The sequence below is a fragment of the Hoplias malabaricus genome, chromosome 4, assembly GCF_029633855.1.
Source record: "Hoplias malabaricus isolate fHopMal1 chromosome 4, fHopMal1.hap1, whole genome shotgun sequence".
In the NCBI taxonomy this organism is placed as follows: Eukaryota; Metazoa; Chordata; class Actinopteri; order Characiformes; family Erythrinidae; genus Hoplias; species Hoplias malabaricus.
The window spans coordinates 64,675,640-64,691,177 of record NC_089803.1 but is presented as its reverse complement, the minus strand read 5'-3'; the positions used below and the strand labels follow the sequence as shown (position 1 = coordinate 64,691,177).

At 39.8% G+C, this 15,538-nt stretch overlaps 2 protein-coding genes across 2 annotated transcripts; one reads left to right on the top strand and one right to left on the bottom strand.

The window, feature by feature from the left end:
- Window positions 1–228: 228 nt before the first annotated feature.
- Window positions 229–674, bottom strand: ost4 (oligosaccharyltransferase complex subunit 4 (non-catalytic)). Its single transcript, XM_066670007.1, has 2 exons — window positions 535–674; window positions 229–339 (listed from the first exon to the last, which is right to left on the bottom strand). Exon 1 carries the CDS (start codon window positions 671–673, stop codon window positions 560–562), a length of 114 nt encoding a protein of 37 aa, XP_066526104.1. The 5' UTR covers window position 674; the 3' UTR covers window positions 229–339; window positions 535–559.
- Window positions 675–2,201: 1,527 nt separating this feature from the next.
- LOC136695250 (flap endonuclease GEN homolog 1) lies at window positions 2,202–15,516 on the top strand. The gene is made up of 14 exons (XM_066669214.1): window positions 2,202–2,401; window positions 3,017–3,192; window positions 3,675–3,879; window positions 3,995–4,171; window positions 5,596–5,706; window positions 5,800–5,873; window positions 8,094–8,179; window positions 8,402–8,552; window positions 8,729–8,765; window positions 8,854–8,934; window positions 9,157–9,287; window positions 9,418–9,479; window positions 10,418–10,567; window positions 13,754–15,516. Exons 2-14 carry the CDS (start codon window positions 3,032–3,034, stop codon window positions 14,950–14,952), a joined length of 2,625 nt encoding a protein of 874 aa, XP_066525311.1. The 5' UTR covers window positions 2,202–2,401; window positions 3,017–3,031; the 3' UTR covers window positions 14,953–15,516.
- Window positions 15,517–15,538: the final 22 nt, after the last annotated feature.

Below are 15,538 nucleotides of genomic sequence, written 5' to 3'. Positions count from 1 at the left end.
ACTTAAGTTTAGGCAGATAAAACTGATGCAGCACGCAGGTCTTTTTTTTTAAATCATGGTCATCTACCAATACTCAAATGAGAAGTCAAGATGTGTTTGAAAGGTATAAAATTGTCACAGAAATGGAAGTAAACATTTTAAAATCCACTGAATGTTTTTGAAAGAAAGGGTACAAAATTCAAATGGTGAGTAACTGTGTGACAATACACACTTAAAAATACAAAATGGGTCTGTCATTTACAGTTTTATTAACATTTTATTATAAAACATACATCTACAGACTGCATTTTCCTTCTGCTTCTGTCAGTGGTCCCTGTAACCCCCATTCAAAATCTGAACCTATAGAGAAAAAACAGGGGAGAAAATCTGTATTAATGTATTTTTAATGCAAACGTGTTTTTTTCGTAGTCTGATCATCAGACACCAGCAGCCAGCAAACCTGGGCCCTGTTCCTGTTTCTAATTCATAAGCCCGGTGTTCACACCCAAAAAAACACCGCAACATTGATCTGAACACTGTGCCTTCAATAGTTACCTCACGGGTGTCATCCATCGGAAAATCACTCAAGTTTCTTGGGATTGTTCACAGCCACATAATGGTACAAGACCACCAGCAGAAAGAGGGAGACTCCGAGCACATTGGCAAAAATGGCCAGCTGTACGTCTGTCACCATGCTGTTGAGGGAAACATAAAAAGGGCTGTTAAACACAGCATAATCTATTGAAAGAGAGAGAGAGAGATGAATGAGTGATTGAGAGAAGGAAATAACGAGAAAGGGGGAGAGGAACAGAGAAAGAAGAGGGAGGCTGGAAAGGAGAGAGACCACAGAATGCAGGGAGATTGAGAAAAAGAGAGAGAGAGAGAGAGAGAGAAAGAAATGAATGAATGAATGGATGAGTGATTGAGAGAAGGAAATAACGAGAACGGGGGAGAGGAACAGAGAAAGAAGAGGGAGGCTGGAAAGGAGAGAGACCACAGAATGCAGGGAGATTGAGAAAAGAGAGAGAGAGAGAGAGAGATAATATATAAATTTACACTAACTAGATGCTAACTGTTCCCTGGGCTATACACTTAACTACAACACATAGTAAACGACATAGTCCACTAGAATGTCAGTTTGTATAATATACTGAGCTATATTTACAGATCAGTGATCAATAATAAACGTATTAAAGTAGTTCACTCAGTGTTTGAAACACTAATATTAGATTAAGCGGTGGACGGCTCCGTTAGCCTTGCTATGCTATCTCAGCTGCCTCAAGCGACAAAGATATTCAGCACAACAACACAGACAATACAGCAGTCCGATTCAGAAAGGGCTGAGATGTGTCAATAAAGACAAGTTAAAAATGCTCACACTGTGTTCTGAGGGTGGTTTTATTCTGAGACTCGGTTCTGTAGAGTCCAACAGGAGAGCTCCAGTCAGTGTCAGGCTTCAGTCTCTGACTCTGGGACACGTCATCAACACAACTCAGCCGCGCAGCGTTCACCACAAACACCGCATTCACTGTGTCCAACCGTTTCCCAGTCTGCTACATTTCACCGGTTAGCAAATTAAGGATTTAATAAATGATTATTATTTTTTTAATTACCGTTTCTACATTCACTGTCAATTTGATCAGATCCACTGACAATACAGGAGCAGTTTTTTGTTCTACAATTACAGACTGTAGATCATCTGTTACAACGCATACTGTTTTAATGGTACGAGTGGATCAGACACAGCTGTGCTGCTCGAGTTTGCAAACACTGTCTTTCGGCAAAGCATAATCTGTCTATGTGATTTGAAAAATAGTGTATTAGTGCATAACTGCTGTACTATTTAAATAGTTAATTCATTACAATTAACTCTGGGTAACTGGGTGGGCCTCATTATTAGGGGTCACTGGATGCTACCCCAGGACGCTTTTTTAAATTGAGTTATTTATTTATGTTGTTTATGGACTGTTCTTAGTAGTGACACTATGGTTTTAACAACTCTAGGAGCACTGCTGTGTCTGCTGCATCCACACAGCCCAACACACAATTAAAAAAACACCACAACGTCACTGCAGGGATGAGAATAATCCATCAGAAAAATAATTCTTGTAAAACAACACCCTGCATCTTGATAGTCAGTGGAGCTGAAGTAACGGGACGAGAATATAAAACCAAAAAGCACGGAGGTGCGTGAAGTTCTGCTCCGGGACGCTAGGGGCGTGGTTGTGTTTAACAGCTTCAGGAGACGCCGAGGAAAACAACAGCGCTATATTCAAACAGTTCACTCATAAACTGTACAGTTTTATTGCTTTTAAACACAACTCTCACCAACATATTATTTAATTTATCTCAGCGGAAGAGAACTGGAAGTCTTTAACAGCTGAAATAATAAGCACAGCCTAAACTAGTGTGGAGTGAACAGGTACAGCTTGTTTATTCTTTACTGCTTTAGTCAGAGCCCCAGTAAACAGTGTCTGAGCAAGATGACATGTTAGTACATGATAAATTATAAACGGCAAGTATTTAAGTTAAAAATCTACGCCTGTTTTTATAATCAAGAAAATCTTAGCACTGAATGCTGGGCCAGAATGTCATCCAGTTGTTTGTTGTCATTTATATAGCTTTCTATAACCCAGTAAACGTTCAACGTTGAAATAACGTAATGACTGCCGTCTAATCAACGTTCTCTTAAGGTTGAAAATGAAAGTTGAAAAGACGTCCAAACACAGACATTGAAAAGACGACTATTAGACGTATTTTGGACATCCATTGACGTTATTAATTGGTCCCGAAAAAAATTACTTGTATAAAACGCATTTTGGACGTCCACTGACGTTGTCGATTGGTCACCACTTAACTAACTTATTAAGATGGATTTTGGACGTCCATTAACGTTTAAAATATGTCCTTGACGGACAGACTACTTTTAGACCTGTTTTGAACGTCCAGGGACGTTCCTTGTTTACTGGGAAGTGTTTGGTTGCCTTTGTTGATAAAAGGCATCTCCTAACTTCTGCCATTCTGTATTTTTCCCCAGACTGAGTTGTTAGTCATGGGGGTGACTGAACTGTGGTCAGTACTGAGTCCAGTGCGAGAGTCTGTGCCGTTGTACAGTCTTACAGGGAAGACTCTGGCTGTGGATCTGAGTCTGTGGATCTGCGAAGCCCAACACGTCCAAGCCATGATTGGCAGGGTCACAAAGCCTCATCTACGGTACGACAAAAGGATTTACCTACTGAGTATGAAGAAATGCATTAGTGTGTGTTTTCATTCCTCTCAAATGCTTCTTTGGTGCATAATATTTCACAGACAGATTAAATCACTTTCCTCTGTGATTTAAAATGGTTCTTTAGAATGTACCTATAATTAAACTTTGTTATTTGTTATATGTCTTCTAGCGTATAACAAAACCACCACACAGAAATGTCAACAAGGTTAAAACTTGATATTCACTGGACATTTTAATGTTAATATAATTAAATATAATTTGTCTTAACATTCCAAAATGATTTAAGTGGAAACTTCACCTTCGGGTTCATGCTCCTTCATAGCTCTATAATATTTGGAATTTTTCCATATATCTCACAGTGGTATCATTTGTGATGTATTAACATAATTTCCAGATGCAGTCTTGTCACCCACGGGTGTTGACAGCGCTTCAAACCTCATTCAGACATTTTTATTTTACTTTGCAGCAATTTGTTTTTCCGTGCATCTTCTCTCCTTCGGATGGGTGTGAAGCTTGTGTTTGTTATGGAAGGAGAAGCTCCAAAAATCAAAGCAGAGACTATGAGCAAGAGGACAGACAAGGCCTTCCGTGGCAGTAAAACCAAGAGTGGTCCTAAGCCAGCAAGCACCAAAAACACTGGCAGGGGGCGCTTTAAGGCTGTTCTTAGAGAGGTAAACCTGAATCTAACTTTACTGTTTGACCCCTAGTGGTTGCCATGTGCAAAGCTTCAGTATAATCATTGATTAATTTTCGCATTTATCTTTTCTCTCTCTCTCTTTCTCTCAGTGTGCTGAGATGTTAGATTGTCTTGGAATCCCATGGGTAGCTGCTGCAGGTGAAGCAGAAGCAATGTGTGCCTTCTTGGATGCGCAGGGCCTGGTGGATGGCTGTATTACTAGTGATGGAGATGCATTCTTGTACGGTGCTCAAACTGTCTACAGAAACTTCAACATGAACACAAAGGTACTTGCTTATTATATTATAAATTTTTGTTTTTGCCCAGTTTCCTCCCCATATTACTAGGAGCAGTTCCACAGGATTTAGAGAAAAAGGGTATACACGATGATGGCACAGTATTACATGTAATTAAAATTGCAAGGAGTTTGGAATATTCTTTCATTAATTCAGTTCGGTTTTAATCAGGTGGCACATTGGCACTGCATGTAGTATTGCTTTCACACAGCTCAAAAGGGCCTGGGGTTGTGGGTTCAAACCCTTCCTCACGTCACTCTGTTGAGTGTGTTGTCCCTGTTTCCTCCAGCAGTCGAAAAAACATATGCTAGTAGATGGAATGGCTATGCAATAGTGTACACGGGTGTGTAAATGTGAGTAACTGTGATAGAAAGATGTGTGATGCCCTGTGATGGACTGATGCCCTATACAAGGTGCATTCTTGCCTTGAGGGATTCTCCAATTTTAGTCTATGGTAGGATTTAATTTTCACAAAGAAAAAACTCTGTCAGCACAAGCCTGCTTTTCAAAACACAGTAGAATAATGATATTTAAATGGGTTTATTGTTTCTGTCAACACTCGTAGTCCTCATTTAGATATTACAATTAAAGAAATGTAAGTATGGATTCCTTACCCATTTATCCACGTCATATTTGTAAACAGGACTCGCCTGTGTCAGTTGGTAGAGGAGCTTGGGCTGCGTCCCAAATTAGTGATCATCACAGATCATAGAACTAATAATATGGACTGTAATTAGATGCTAATTCAACAGGAAAACTTAATCATTATAGCTCATTAATAATGATTTTCGACATACAACATGATGCCCACACAAAAAAAAATCATGTGACTGCGACCCTTGAATACACAGTAATGTATTATAGGTTTTACTACAATGATAAGTCCATAGCTACACGATATATACTTTCTGAGACTCCAATAATGAAGTAATATTATTCACCTACTTTAAGATGCACTCACAACTGACACATGTTCAGTAATGCACATACAGTGAGTATAATCTACACAGAATAGTATGGAATTGGATGCTCCAGAGCAGTTTCACATGAGCTTAAGGTCATAATTCTGAGGACTTTTCCACACTATTTCTGAGCTCCCTGTCTGTCTGTGCTTGAAACTGGTCTAAAGTATTGTCATTAAATAGGTAAAAAACATTTTGTGTCTCTGTCCGGTATGCTAGGTTTTCTCTGTCTCTCTCTCTGCTCATGGTATAGAAAATGCATGAGTTTCTGACAGTTGAGAGAACTCCAAATGTTGAAAAGCACAAACCGATATGAGGATATTGCTCTATTCCTTCTCCATCGTTAGGTGGTATTGACTTTTATTTTTGCTGTTTCAGACCACTTCAAGTAGAAATGTCTTCAAATTTGATTTCTGATCCATGCATTCTCCACATATGCCTATTGCTCCTCAGGACCCTCAGATAGACTGCTATAAAATGTCCAGAGTGGAAACTGAGCTGAACCTGAAACGAGAGACGCTTGTGGGCCTGGCCATGCTGCTTGGCTGCGATTACATCCCTAAGGCAAATTTTCAGCCCATTGTGTTTTTAACTATAGACAGATACATACTGAATGATAACTTTTAAAAAAGAATAAAAGTTTTTCTGCCCATCTAGGGTGTTGCAGGTGTGGGGAAAGAGCAAACTCTAAAGCTGATACAGAATCTGAATGGACAAACTCTTCTTCAAAAGTAGGTACACATTCATTCATTCATATAACCGCTTATCCAGTTCAGGGTGTGTCTGGAACAAACCCAGAATCACAGGGTGCCAGGCATAGGTGCACAAACTCCAAATAAAAAGGAAAAGAAAATGCTTGAAAATGTTAAGCTTAGTGGGGCAGCACAGCAGGTAGGTGTCGCATTCACACAGCTCCAGGGACTTGGAGGTTGTTGGTTCAAGTCCCGGGTGACTGTCTGTGAGGAGTGTGATGTGTTCTCCCTGTGTCTGTCTGGGTTTCCTCCGGGTGACTGTCTATGAGGAGTGTGGTGTGTTCTCCCTGTGTCTGTGTGGGTTTTCTCCGGGTGATTGTCTGTGAGGAGTGTGATGTGTTCTCCCTGTTTCTGCATGGGTTTCCTCCAGGTGACTGTCTGTGAGGAGTGTGGTGTGTTCTCCCTGTGTCTGTCTGGGTTTCCTCCGGGTGACTGTCTATGAGGAGTGTGGTGTGTTCTCCCTATGTCTGTGTGGGTTTTCTCCGGGTGATTGTCTGTGAGGAGTGTGGTGTGTTCTCCCTGTGTCTGCATGGGTTTCCTCCGGGTGACTGTCTGTGAGGAGTGTGGTGTGTTCTCCCTGTGTCTGTCTGGGTTTCCTCCGGGTGAGTGTCTATGAGGAGTGTGGTGTGTTCTCCCTGTGTCTGTGTGGGTTTTCTCTGGGTGATTGTCTGTGAGGAGTGTGGTGTGTTCTCCCTGTGTCTGTCTGGGTTACCTCCTGGTGACTGTCTGTGAAGAGTGTGGTGTGTTCTCCCTGTGTCTGTGTGGGTTTCCTACTGGTGACTGTCTGTGAAGAGTGTGGTGTGTTCTCCTTGTGTCTGTGTGGGTTTCCTCCTGGTGACTGTCTGTGAGGAGTGTGGTGTGTTCTCCCTGTGTCTGCATGGGTTTCCTCCTGGTGACTGTCTGTGAAGAGTGTGGTGTGTTCTCCCTGTGTCTGTGTGGGTTTCCTCCGGGTGACTGTCTGTAAGGAGTGTGGTGTGTTCTCCCTGTGTCTGTGTGGGTTTCCTCCGGGTGACTGTCTCTGAGGAGCGTGGTGTGTTCTCCCTCTGTCTGTGTGGGTTTCCTCCGGGTGACTGTCTATGAGGAGTGTGGTGTGTTCTCCGTGTCTGCTTGGGTTTCCTCCGGGTGACTGTCTGTGAGGAGTGTGGTGTGTTCTCCCTGTGTCTGCGTGGGTTTCCTCCGGGTGACTGTCTGTGAGGAGTGTGGTGTGTTCTCCCTGTGTCTGTGTGGGTTTCCTCCGGGTGACTGTCTGTGAGGAGTGTGGTGTGTTCTCCCGGTGTCTGCATGGGTTTCCTTCTGGTGACTGTCTGTGAGGATTTGGTGTGTTCTCCCCGTTTCTGCGTAGGTTTCCTCCTAGTGCTCCGGTTTCCTCCCACGGTCCAAAAACACACATTGGTAGGTGGATTGGTGACTCAAAAGTATCTGTATGTGTGAGTGAATGTGTGAGTGTTTCACCCTGCAAATGACTGGCACCCCCTCCAGGGTGTGTTCCCAACTTGCGCCCAGTGATTCTGGGTAAGTGAGGTTGTGGGTTCGAGTGACTTTCTTTGAGGAGTTTAGTGTAGTCTCCTCATGTTTGCATAGGTTTCCTCCCACAGTCCAAAAATACACGCTGGTAGGTGGATTGGCTACTCAAAAGTGTCCATAGGTGTGACCCTGAACTTGATAAGCAGTTACAGACAATGAATGGAGGACCAGACTGGGGTGGGGGCTATTGTACCTTCATGTATCTTGCTCCTAGTAACTAGAGTTTGTTATATTTGTTTGGGCATCTTCAGATAAAAATGATTAATTATGCAGTGTTCTCTGTAATCAGCTGTCGTTGTTGTTCAGTCGCCATAAATATTTCAGTCAGAATGTGGGAGATACCTAGTCTTTCAGAATATATTTCAATAATGGTATTAGTTATGTACTGAAGGAGGGAAAATTATTTATAGAAATAAAATTTAATAGATGCCAGTTTCTTTGTCTGAGGATCAGAATGCCAATTTGTACTCTGATTTAATCACAAGACAACCCCCTCCCTCCCTTTTTTTCCAAATGTGTTCAGTTCGGTGTGCTTGTACTGTGTGCTTATTATGAATATGAATATGTACATGATCATATATGGAGCTTTATATTGCCCTTAGAAAAGCAGAGGAATCTTGACAGAAAAATAACTCAGCACTCATGATATATATTATCCTCTATGTTTTCTTAAAGGTTCAGTGAGTGGAACAGAGACCATTCAGAGACTCTGGAGGTTGCTGTGAAGAAAGTTGGCCACTGTATTGTTTGTCGTCACCCTGGTGAGATTACAAATTTTTATCAAAAAAATAAGCAGCTGATAAACACATCTTTTAATGCCACATGAAAAATGCACATTGGTCCATTAGACGGTTACATATAATAAAAAATAACAGATGTTAATCTTGACATGGTTCTGTGGCTTCTTTGTTCATGTACAAACTTATTGTATTCAATAATCTCTTACTCATGCATTCTGTTTTTCTGTCTCCTTCATGCATTAGGTTCTGCTAAAACACATGAGCGTAGTGGCTGTGTATTCTGTGACAGTAAGCAGTTCTGTAATCCCCAAGATTATGACTCCCAGTGTCCTTGTGATTGGCACCGCACTGAGAATGCTCGTCAATCCTCCTCCATTGAAAATAACATTAAAAAGTGAGTTTAATATCTGAAAAAATTAGTCAAGAAAACAAAGTACATATTTTTTTAAACTGACCAAAACCACTACGTTTTCAATATGCTCGTTATCAGTATTAATATTATCATTCTAGACATACACCAGAACTATCAAGATGATATAGGTTTATAGTAAACATTGTATATGCCCACAGGAAAACATTAGCCTGTGACAAGTTCCCGTTCACAGAGGTGAGTGTTTAAGAATGAATAAAATACATAAGAGAACAAGACTGATCTAATTTACACCATTTGAAGCTAAATTCATCTGCCCTTTCAGATCATCACTGAGTTTTTGGTTCCAAAGGACAAAGCTGTTCATAGTTTCAAGAGGAGGAAACCTAACCTATTTCTCATGCAGGTACCAGGCTCTGTAGACATCATGTTGTTTTCAGGACACTTGATGCTTTGTATAGCTGAGATACTAATGTAGATGTACACTCCAAAACACGTTTAGTTGCTGTTATTTTATAATATGCTATAAGCCATCATTTTTTTTACTTTCCATAATAGTGTGAAGACTTTTTATAGCCACTCTATATGTTGCCAACATACAATGTTTCCCATCTCTTGTTTCTGTCAGAACTTTGCTCTGGACAAGATGGAGTGGCCTAAACACTACACCAGTGAAAAGGTCCTTGTACTTATGACCTACACTGAACTTATGAACAAAGCACATGGAACAGAAACAACAGCACACATGGAGCCCCTTCGGTGTGTTCCTGCTCTGTACTGTGAAAAATCAGAAAAAATACCTTGTAGTAGAGAGTTGTACAATTTCTACAAGATTAAAACATCTCTATATTTTAACAATGTCAGTAATTTATGTAACGTGTCAACACAGAATATACAAGCGCCGAATAAGGAATGGCATCTCCTGCTTTGAAGTCCTGTGGAGGAAACCAGGTGAGATTACACATTTCCTTTGTCTGGAAAGTGGTTATTATGTGAGAAGTGGCATTTCTAAACCATTATTATGTCTGAGCGCTGAGAGACTGTCAGTATATAACTGCTCAGGTCAATTGTTGGTGTGTATCCTTTAAACGTTTATTAGTAGAGCTGATTTAAAGATTTTAAAATCCGCTGTATCCTTATTTATTTTGAGACTGAGCCTCTGGGCTGTAGCAGGAGGAGTGTGACGAATATCACGGTTGGTCTTGTTAGTGTCTTGTTGTGAAGAGGGATGTGAGGAAAGGTGTGGTTGGTGTGATTTGCGGGTCACAGGTGACGGAACAAATGTATCACTATAAAGTGCTAAACTTGTTTCCTCTGCACACTCTGAACCTTAAAGACCCCCCAACAGCCCCCTTCAATCCACACACACTCCGTGCATGCACACTGGTATTTTACATCAGATAAATTAGAATTCAGGTTAGTTAAAAGTTATTAAAGTTTTATTATTAAAAACTTCTCAACATCACAAGATTAGTATAAATAAATTAAAAGGATTGTCTAGGGCTTGTAATCTCTTTCTGTTGCATCTTTACAATATGCTTTTTATATTGTAAAATAGAAAACATACAGGTCTTTTATATATTTCTTATATAAATAATTGTGATTTATTAAAATTATATTGTAGACTGAAATAATGTAAGCAACATCATGTATTTTTATGTAAATTTTTTAAATTCTTTGCAGATCAGATCAAAACAAATTACAAATAGATAACAGACTGAAATGATCTTTTAATAGTAATTTTTAACATTTTTTGTGATATAATTTATGACCTGATCATAGTATTTTTTTTAATACAGGCACTCTGAATCAACAAAACATGTCATTTGACCAAAGGTGCCCAAACTTTTGTGTAAAACATATTTCAATGCTAATTGTGCTTTGTCCAGACCACTTTGTGTTTCCTGAGGACAGTCCTCAAGATGATTCGGATGTAGTGAGGACAGTGGAAGAGGAGAACCTTTTCTCATTGGCATACCCACACATTGTGCAGCTCTTTCACAAGGAAACAACAGAGGCCAAGGACAACAAATCAAAAAGTATGTACTTTTTGTTCTTTCCATACACATTCCCTAACGCCTCCAACATGAGCCAGACTTATTTCCTTTTGAAAACTTATTTCCTTTGAAACCTCATTACACAATTCCTGTTAAAATGCTGATTAACAGTCAGACTGTTCCAATAATGTCAACCACTTGACACTGATGTATCACAACACAATTCTCTCATCTGTACTGATCCTACAAGAACACTGTAATTTTACAATTACAGGCTGGGGTCAATCTGTTTCCCACCACAGTGCAGGTATGATTTGGGTGCTGGATTATTCCCAGTGCTGCAGTGAAGCTGATGTGGTTGTGGTGCGTTGATGTGTTTTGTGCTGGTAATAGAGGATCAGACACAGCAGTGCTGCTTGAGTGTTTAAACACAGTATCCATTCACTGTCCACACATGCCTTGCTGGTCCACCTTGTAGATGTGAAGTTAGAGAGAGTAGTTCATCTATTACTGCACAATTTGTGTTGGTCGTCCTCTAATCCTTCATCAGTATTTACTGGACGCTGTTGGGTGGAAGATTTTGGTTAGTGGACTATTCTCGGTCCAGCACTGACACTGAGGCATTTAAAAACTCCAGCAGCCCTGCTGTGTCTGATCCACTCTTATAATCACAACACACAATATCACACCACCACCATGTGCAGTGATGAGAATGTTCCAACAGTCAAATAACCGATGCTCTTTAGTAGTGGTGTGGGGGTGCTGATCATTGAAAAACTGGGTGAATCTGGATATAGATATTAAAATGTAACTCTATTTAACCAATATTTACTTACCAATTTAAATTTTTGAATATTCTACAGCTAACCGCTATATCCATCATTCTAGATACAACTCATATGTCTTAATTTGATTAGGTTTCCTAGTGTCCTAGTTATTATTTCAAATCTGTAAAATTACTCATGCTTATTATGATATGATCTTTTAATACATTGGCTTCATATAACTGAAGCTGAATGATGGTGATTTAATGGTCTGGTTCCACTAATCCTGTCCATTAGAGACAGTCAAATGTCTATGGATTTTGATATTTTGTCCTCTTTTTGTATATAAAAGCTGTTAGAACAAACCCTTTTTTGGCAAAATTTATTTTGGAAGGTTTTTATTTCCTAATTGTTATTCTTGTAATTCTTTACCTTCCTGTTGGCCCATTCATACTTTCATTCATTCAATATACAGTGGAACATTTTTTTTAATAAAATAATTAACAGAAAATATACACACACATAAATCTGTGGTGTCTGATTAATACAGGCATCTTCGGGGCAGAACAACTGTTAAGCTATTTTACTCTCATACTCATAAGATTCAAGCCCCGATGACTATTTTTAGGCAGCACTTTTCACATTTTCCACTGGGAAAACAAGTTACATAACAGCTGAGTGTACTTCATGGAAAATACTTTCTTCCCGTGCACTTTTTCTGTCTCTTTACTAATGCTTATTCTTTATGATTTACCGTGTTCAGTGACACAAGCTTTAGTGTTCTTGGGAAACTGAGACCCTCAGAGTTGTTGAGGTGTTTAAGTAGATGTAGTTTTCCTTCTGTGTAATGGCAGAGATCAAAGCTTGTGGCTGTAGATGTGACACCCTCCAGGTTTTGGCTCGCTACTCTCTCACACTTCCACAGCCAGATCCCAGCAGTTTCCCCACACTCAAAATGCTTTGATTAACACAAGGTGTTGAACCATGGTCTGTGCCCATGTTTATCTACGTTCCACCATCCTGTCACTCAGTGCTTCCTTTCACCCATGCTCATATATACACGCATATTTTAAAGCATAAATAAGGCATTTCTTCCAAGAACACCAGGATGGCACTGTTCGGAACCTGGTTATGACAATAAGTATTTATTCGTTTCAGGAATTTGCCTTTTTTTCTGTATGGTATGATGCCTGATATATTCTTAATATTCAAAAAATGTAATTAATTAAATAAACAAATGAATGTTCATGTCTTATGTACTGACTAGTTTAGAAATATTACTCAAGGGTAATAGCAATAGCCATGCATATAAAGGCCCTTCAAGAGTATACATTTATCCCCTAATTTAGATTATGCCGTACAGATTTTACATGAGAAAACCTTTCAATATTATGTTGATTTCAGCACATTTAATTTCACGTGTTATAAGGCCCTGTATCTAAAAGGCTTCTCAGACATGGAGTACTGATCTTATATTATTATATAATTATGCAAAATATATTTATGTCAGGGTGTGTTCTTGCCTCACGCCCAGTGATTTTGGGTAGACCCACCATGACCACGATGAAACCGTTACAGAAGATGAGTTAATGAATGAATGATCCTATATCAGACTATCATTGTGGGCCCTCATTTTCATCCAAGACATATGAATATATATGAATATTTCAGTGATCAAGAACATTGATGAAAGATGTTGGTCATGTTTTATCTACTGACAAGTAGAAACTCTCTTCTTGGTAAACACTAATAATAACCTAATCATTTCTTCTGCTCATTAGTTCTATGCTGCCAGTTCCTTATCGCTTTGTATAGAACTGCTTACATATTTTTTGGTCTGTCTTGCTTGAATGGCCAGCTTCAGATCCCACCACAGCATTTCAATGACATCAGACCTCTGACATGACCATTCAGGAAGATTTTCTTCTGTTTGATCCAATCCTACATTGTGCGTGCCAGTGTCTTTAGCATTTCAAATGAATTCAGATGATAATCTCCCATGAACACTACATTTGCTCAGTGTTGTTTTATGGCAGGCTAATGAGGACAGGCATTATCAAGTGTGAGTGATGCACACACAAGCTCATCTCTCAGCCTACAGTTTGTTATCACTTGTTTGAGGATTCTGTAGTGTACCTTACACTGAACACTGCAGAATGCCCACACGCAGGGAGAGTAGTATGGGCTAGACCTCAGTTTATTAATGGATTGATTTGAAACTGAAAGGCACAGTCTTTCAGAATCCTTTTGAAACTTTGTCATAAAAACTTCAGTTTTTCTTCTGATCTCATCCTGGGCCAACAGTTCTGTTGTTAATAATTAGTAAATAAAAGTGGTATTACATGGAAGTAAGTAGGTGCAGGGCTTTCCAACATTGACTTTAAATTGTAGTATTTTATACTTTTCTTAACTAATATTCTTCTATTAATACATATGATCATATCTGATACTCATTTGTTAACAGGAAAGAAACAGCCAAAGCCAGAAAAAGAGAAGCCAGCTGATTCCCCAGACGTAGTCTCCAATCTCTTTGCCCAGATGTCCTTGCAGACATCTAAAGAAATTGAAGGCTCTGCATCTTTAGAGACTGTCTTACCTAGAATAACAGCTCTGAAATCCACAAGTCAGTGCCCTGGTGATACACTTGAAGCACCAAAGTCCCCCCAACGATCATCAAATCAGCATGACATTCCAGAGGTTGCTCCCTCCCCCTGTCCTACAGCCACAAACTCTCAGGCTCAGAGCTCCCCTTCTGTTTCTGCTGTACTTAATGAGCTGCACCTGAGCAGTATTGATTGGGAGGCTTTGTCCTTCACTGCCTCCCCATCTCAGCCCACATCCAGTGTGCCTAATGTAGGTTCAGTACAAAAATTGGATGAAGGACACAAAACAGCAGACTGTATCTCATCCACTGCTCCTAGGACTGACGCTGGAGAAACAACAGTTCCAAAAGTTGACAACCTTCCTGAAGTTCCACTGAGGGAGAGGATCTTGATGAGGAAAATAATAAAGATTTCTGACACTTTGAAAGATGCAGAAAACTCAGCCCAGGTCCTGAGTACAGGTTCTGAAAGGACAAATGTTGACTCACCTCACATATTTAACCCATCTTGCAAACTAACATATGAGAACAAAGATCTCCACTCACAAGGTTTTAAATCAGGACCCAGTCAATCTATCCGCACTGGTCCTGCCACAAAGACAAAAACGGCCTCCGTAAAATCACAGCAGCCCATAGAATGCCTCAATCGTCAGGTGAAATTGAAATACACATTTGTTAAACCCAAACATGCTTTAAACTCTTCTGGGCCGCCTCAGAGAAGTTACTCAGACCCCTTTTATAACAGACCAGCTAAAGAAAAGAAAAGTGTTTGTGTTAATCTAGATTCTTCCAGTGAGGAGAGTGATGTAGAGAATCACTGTAGAAAACAACCAAAGAAAGACAACTTGAAAGTCAAAGCCAAGCCCAAACCACATCTTCCTCAAAAAACTGTTCCACCCCCATTCCTGACCAAAGAGCACAGAATCAGTTCACTGCCCACGAAAAAACAGCAAGATACCGCACACATCAACCACACATCAGACTCTGATGGTAATGATTCTGATGTTTTTATCAACAGCCCGCTGCCACTTGCAGAGAGGCTGAAACTTAAAATTAAGTGACTAACAAAACCAAAAATCAGCCTGGTGTGTGTTGGTGTCACTGGGACTTAGACGTGCCCCATTCACACTATTCCAGAACGTTCTCCATTTATTCTGGCGCATATGTTGCGTAGAGTAATAGCCATTTTGCTAAAACTGGTTTATGACCTGGTTTTAACTTTAACATATTGCATCTGTCCAATGAAAATGAACGTGTATATTTTGTCAATTTTTAGTTTGCTACACATTTGAACACAACAGTTGCCCTTCACATTATGTGGACATTTCATTATCAGTGGACCAATTGATAGGCTCAGATTTACTGGAATATTTTAATTTCTAATTTATTTCTCCTATAAAGCTACTATTTTTGGAGATAAATGTTTTCCTTTGGGCAATGAATATGTTTTCCATGACATTTAGGAACAGAGTTTACTCTTCTGCTGCAGTGAAACGAATAAAGAAACAAAACAAAATGTGTTGTGTCGTAGTTTAGAAAATATAATGTAAAAAGGCCTGGAGTATGTTCCTGTGAAAGACAAGGCCATGATGCTGCTGTTGTTTTTTTAAAACTGATAAAGTAATAGGAACCCAGCGTGGTTCTAAT

Bases quoted from the DNA above. Each gene is read 5' to 3' on its own strand.
- ost4 (XM_066670007.1), bottom strand. From the start codon at position 673: ATGGTGACAGACGTACAGCTGGCCATTTTTGCCAATGTGCTCGGAGTC.
- LOC136695250 (XM_066669214.1), top strand. From the start codon at position 3,032: ATGGGGGTGACTGAACTGTGGTCAGTACTGAGTCCAGTGCGAGAGTCT. The intron at 8,935-9,156 runs GTACCAGGCTCT...TGTTTCTGTCAG, and splicing joins CTAACCTATTTCTCATGCAG to AACTTTGCTCTGGACAAGAT. The intron at 10,568-13,753 runs GTATGTACTTTT...ATTTGTTAACAG, and splicing joins CAAGGACAACAAATCAAAAA to GAAAGAAACAGCCAAAGCCA.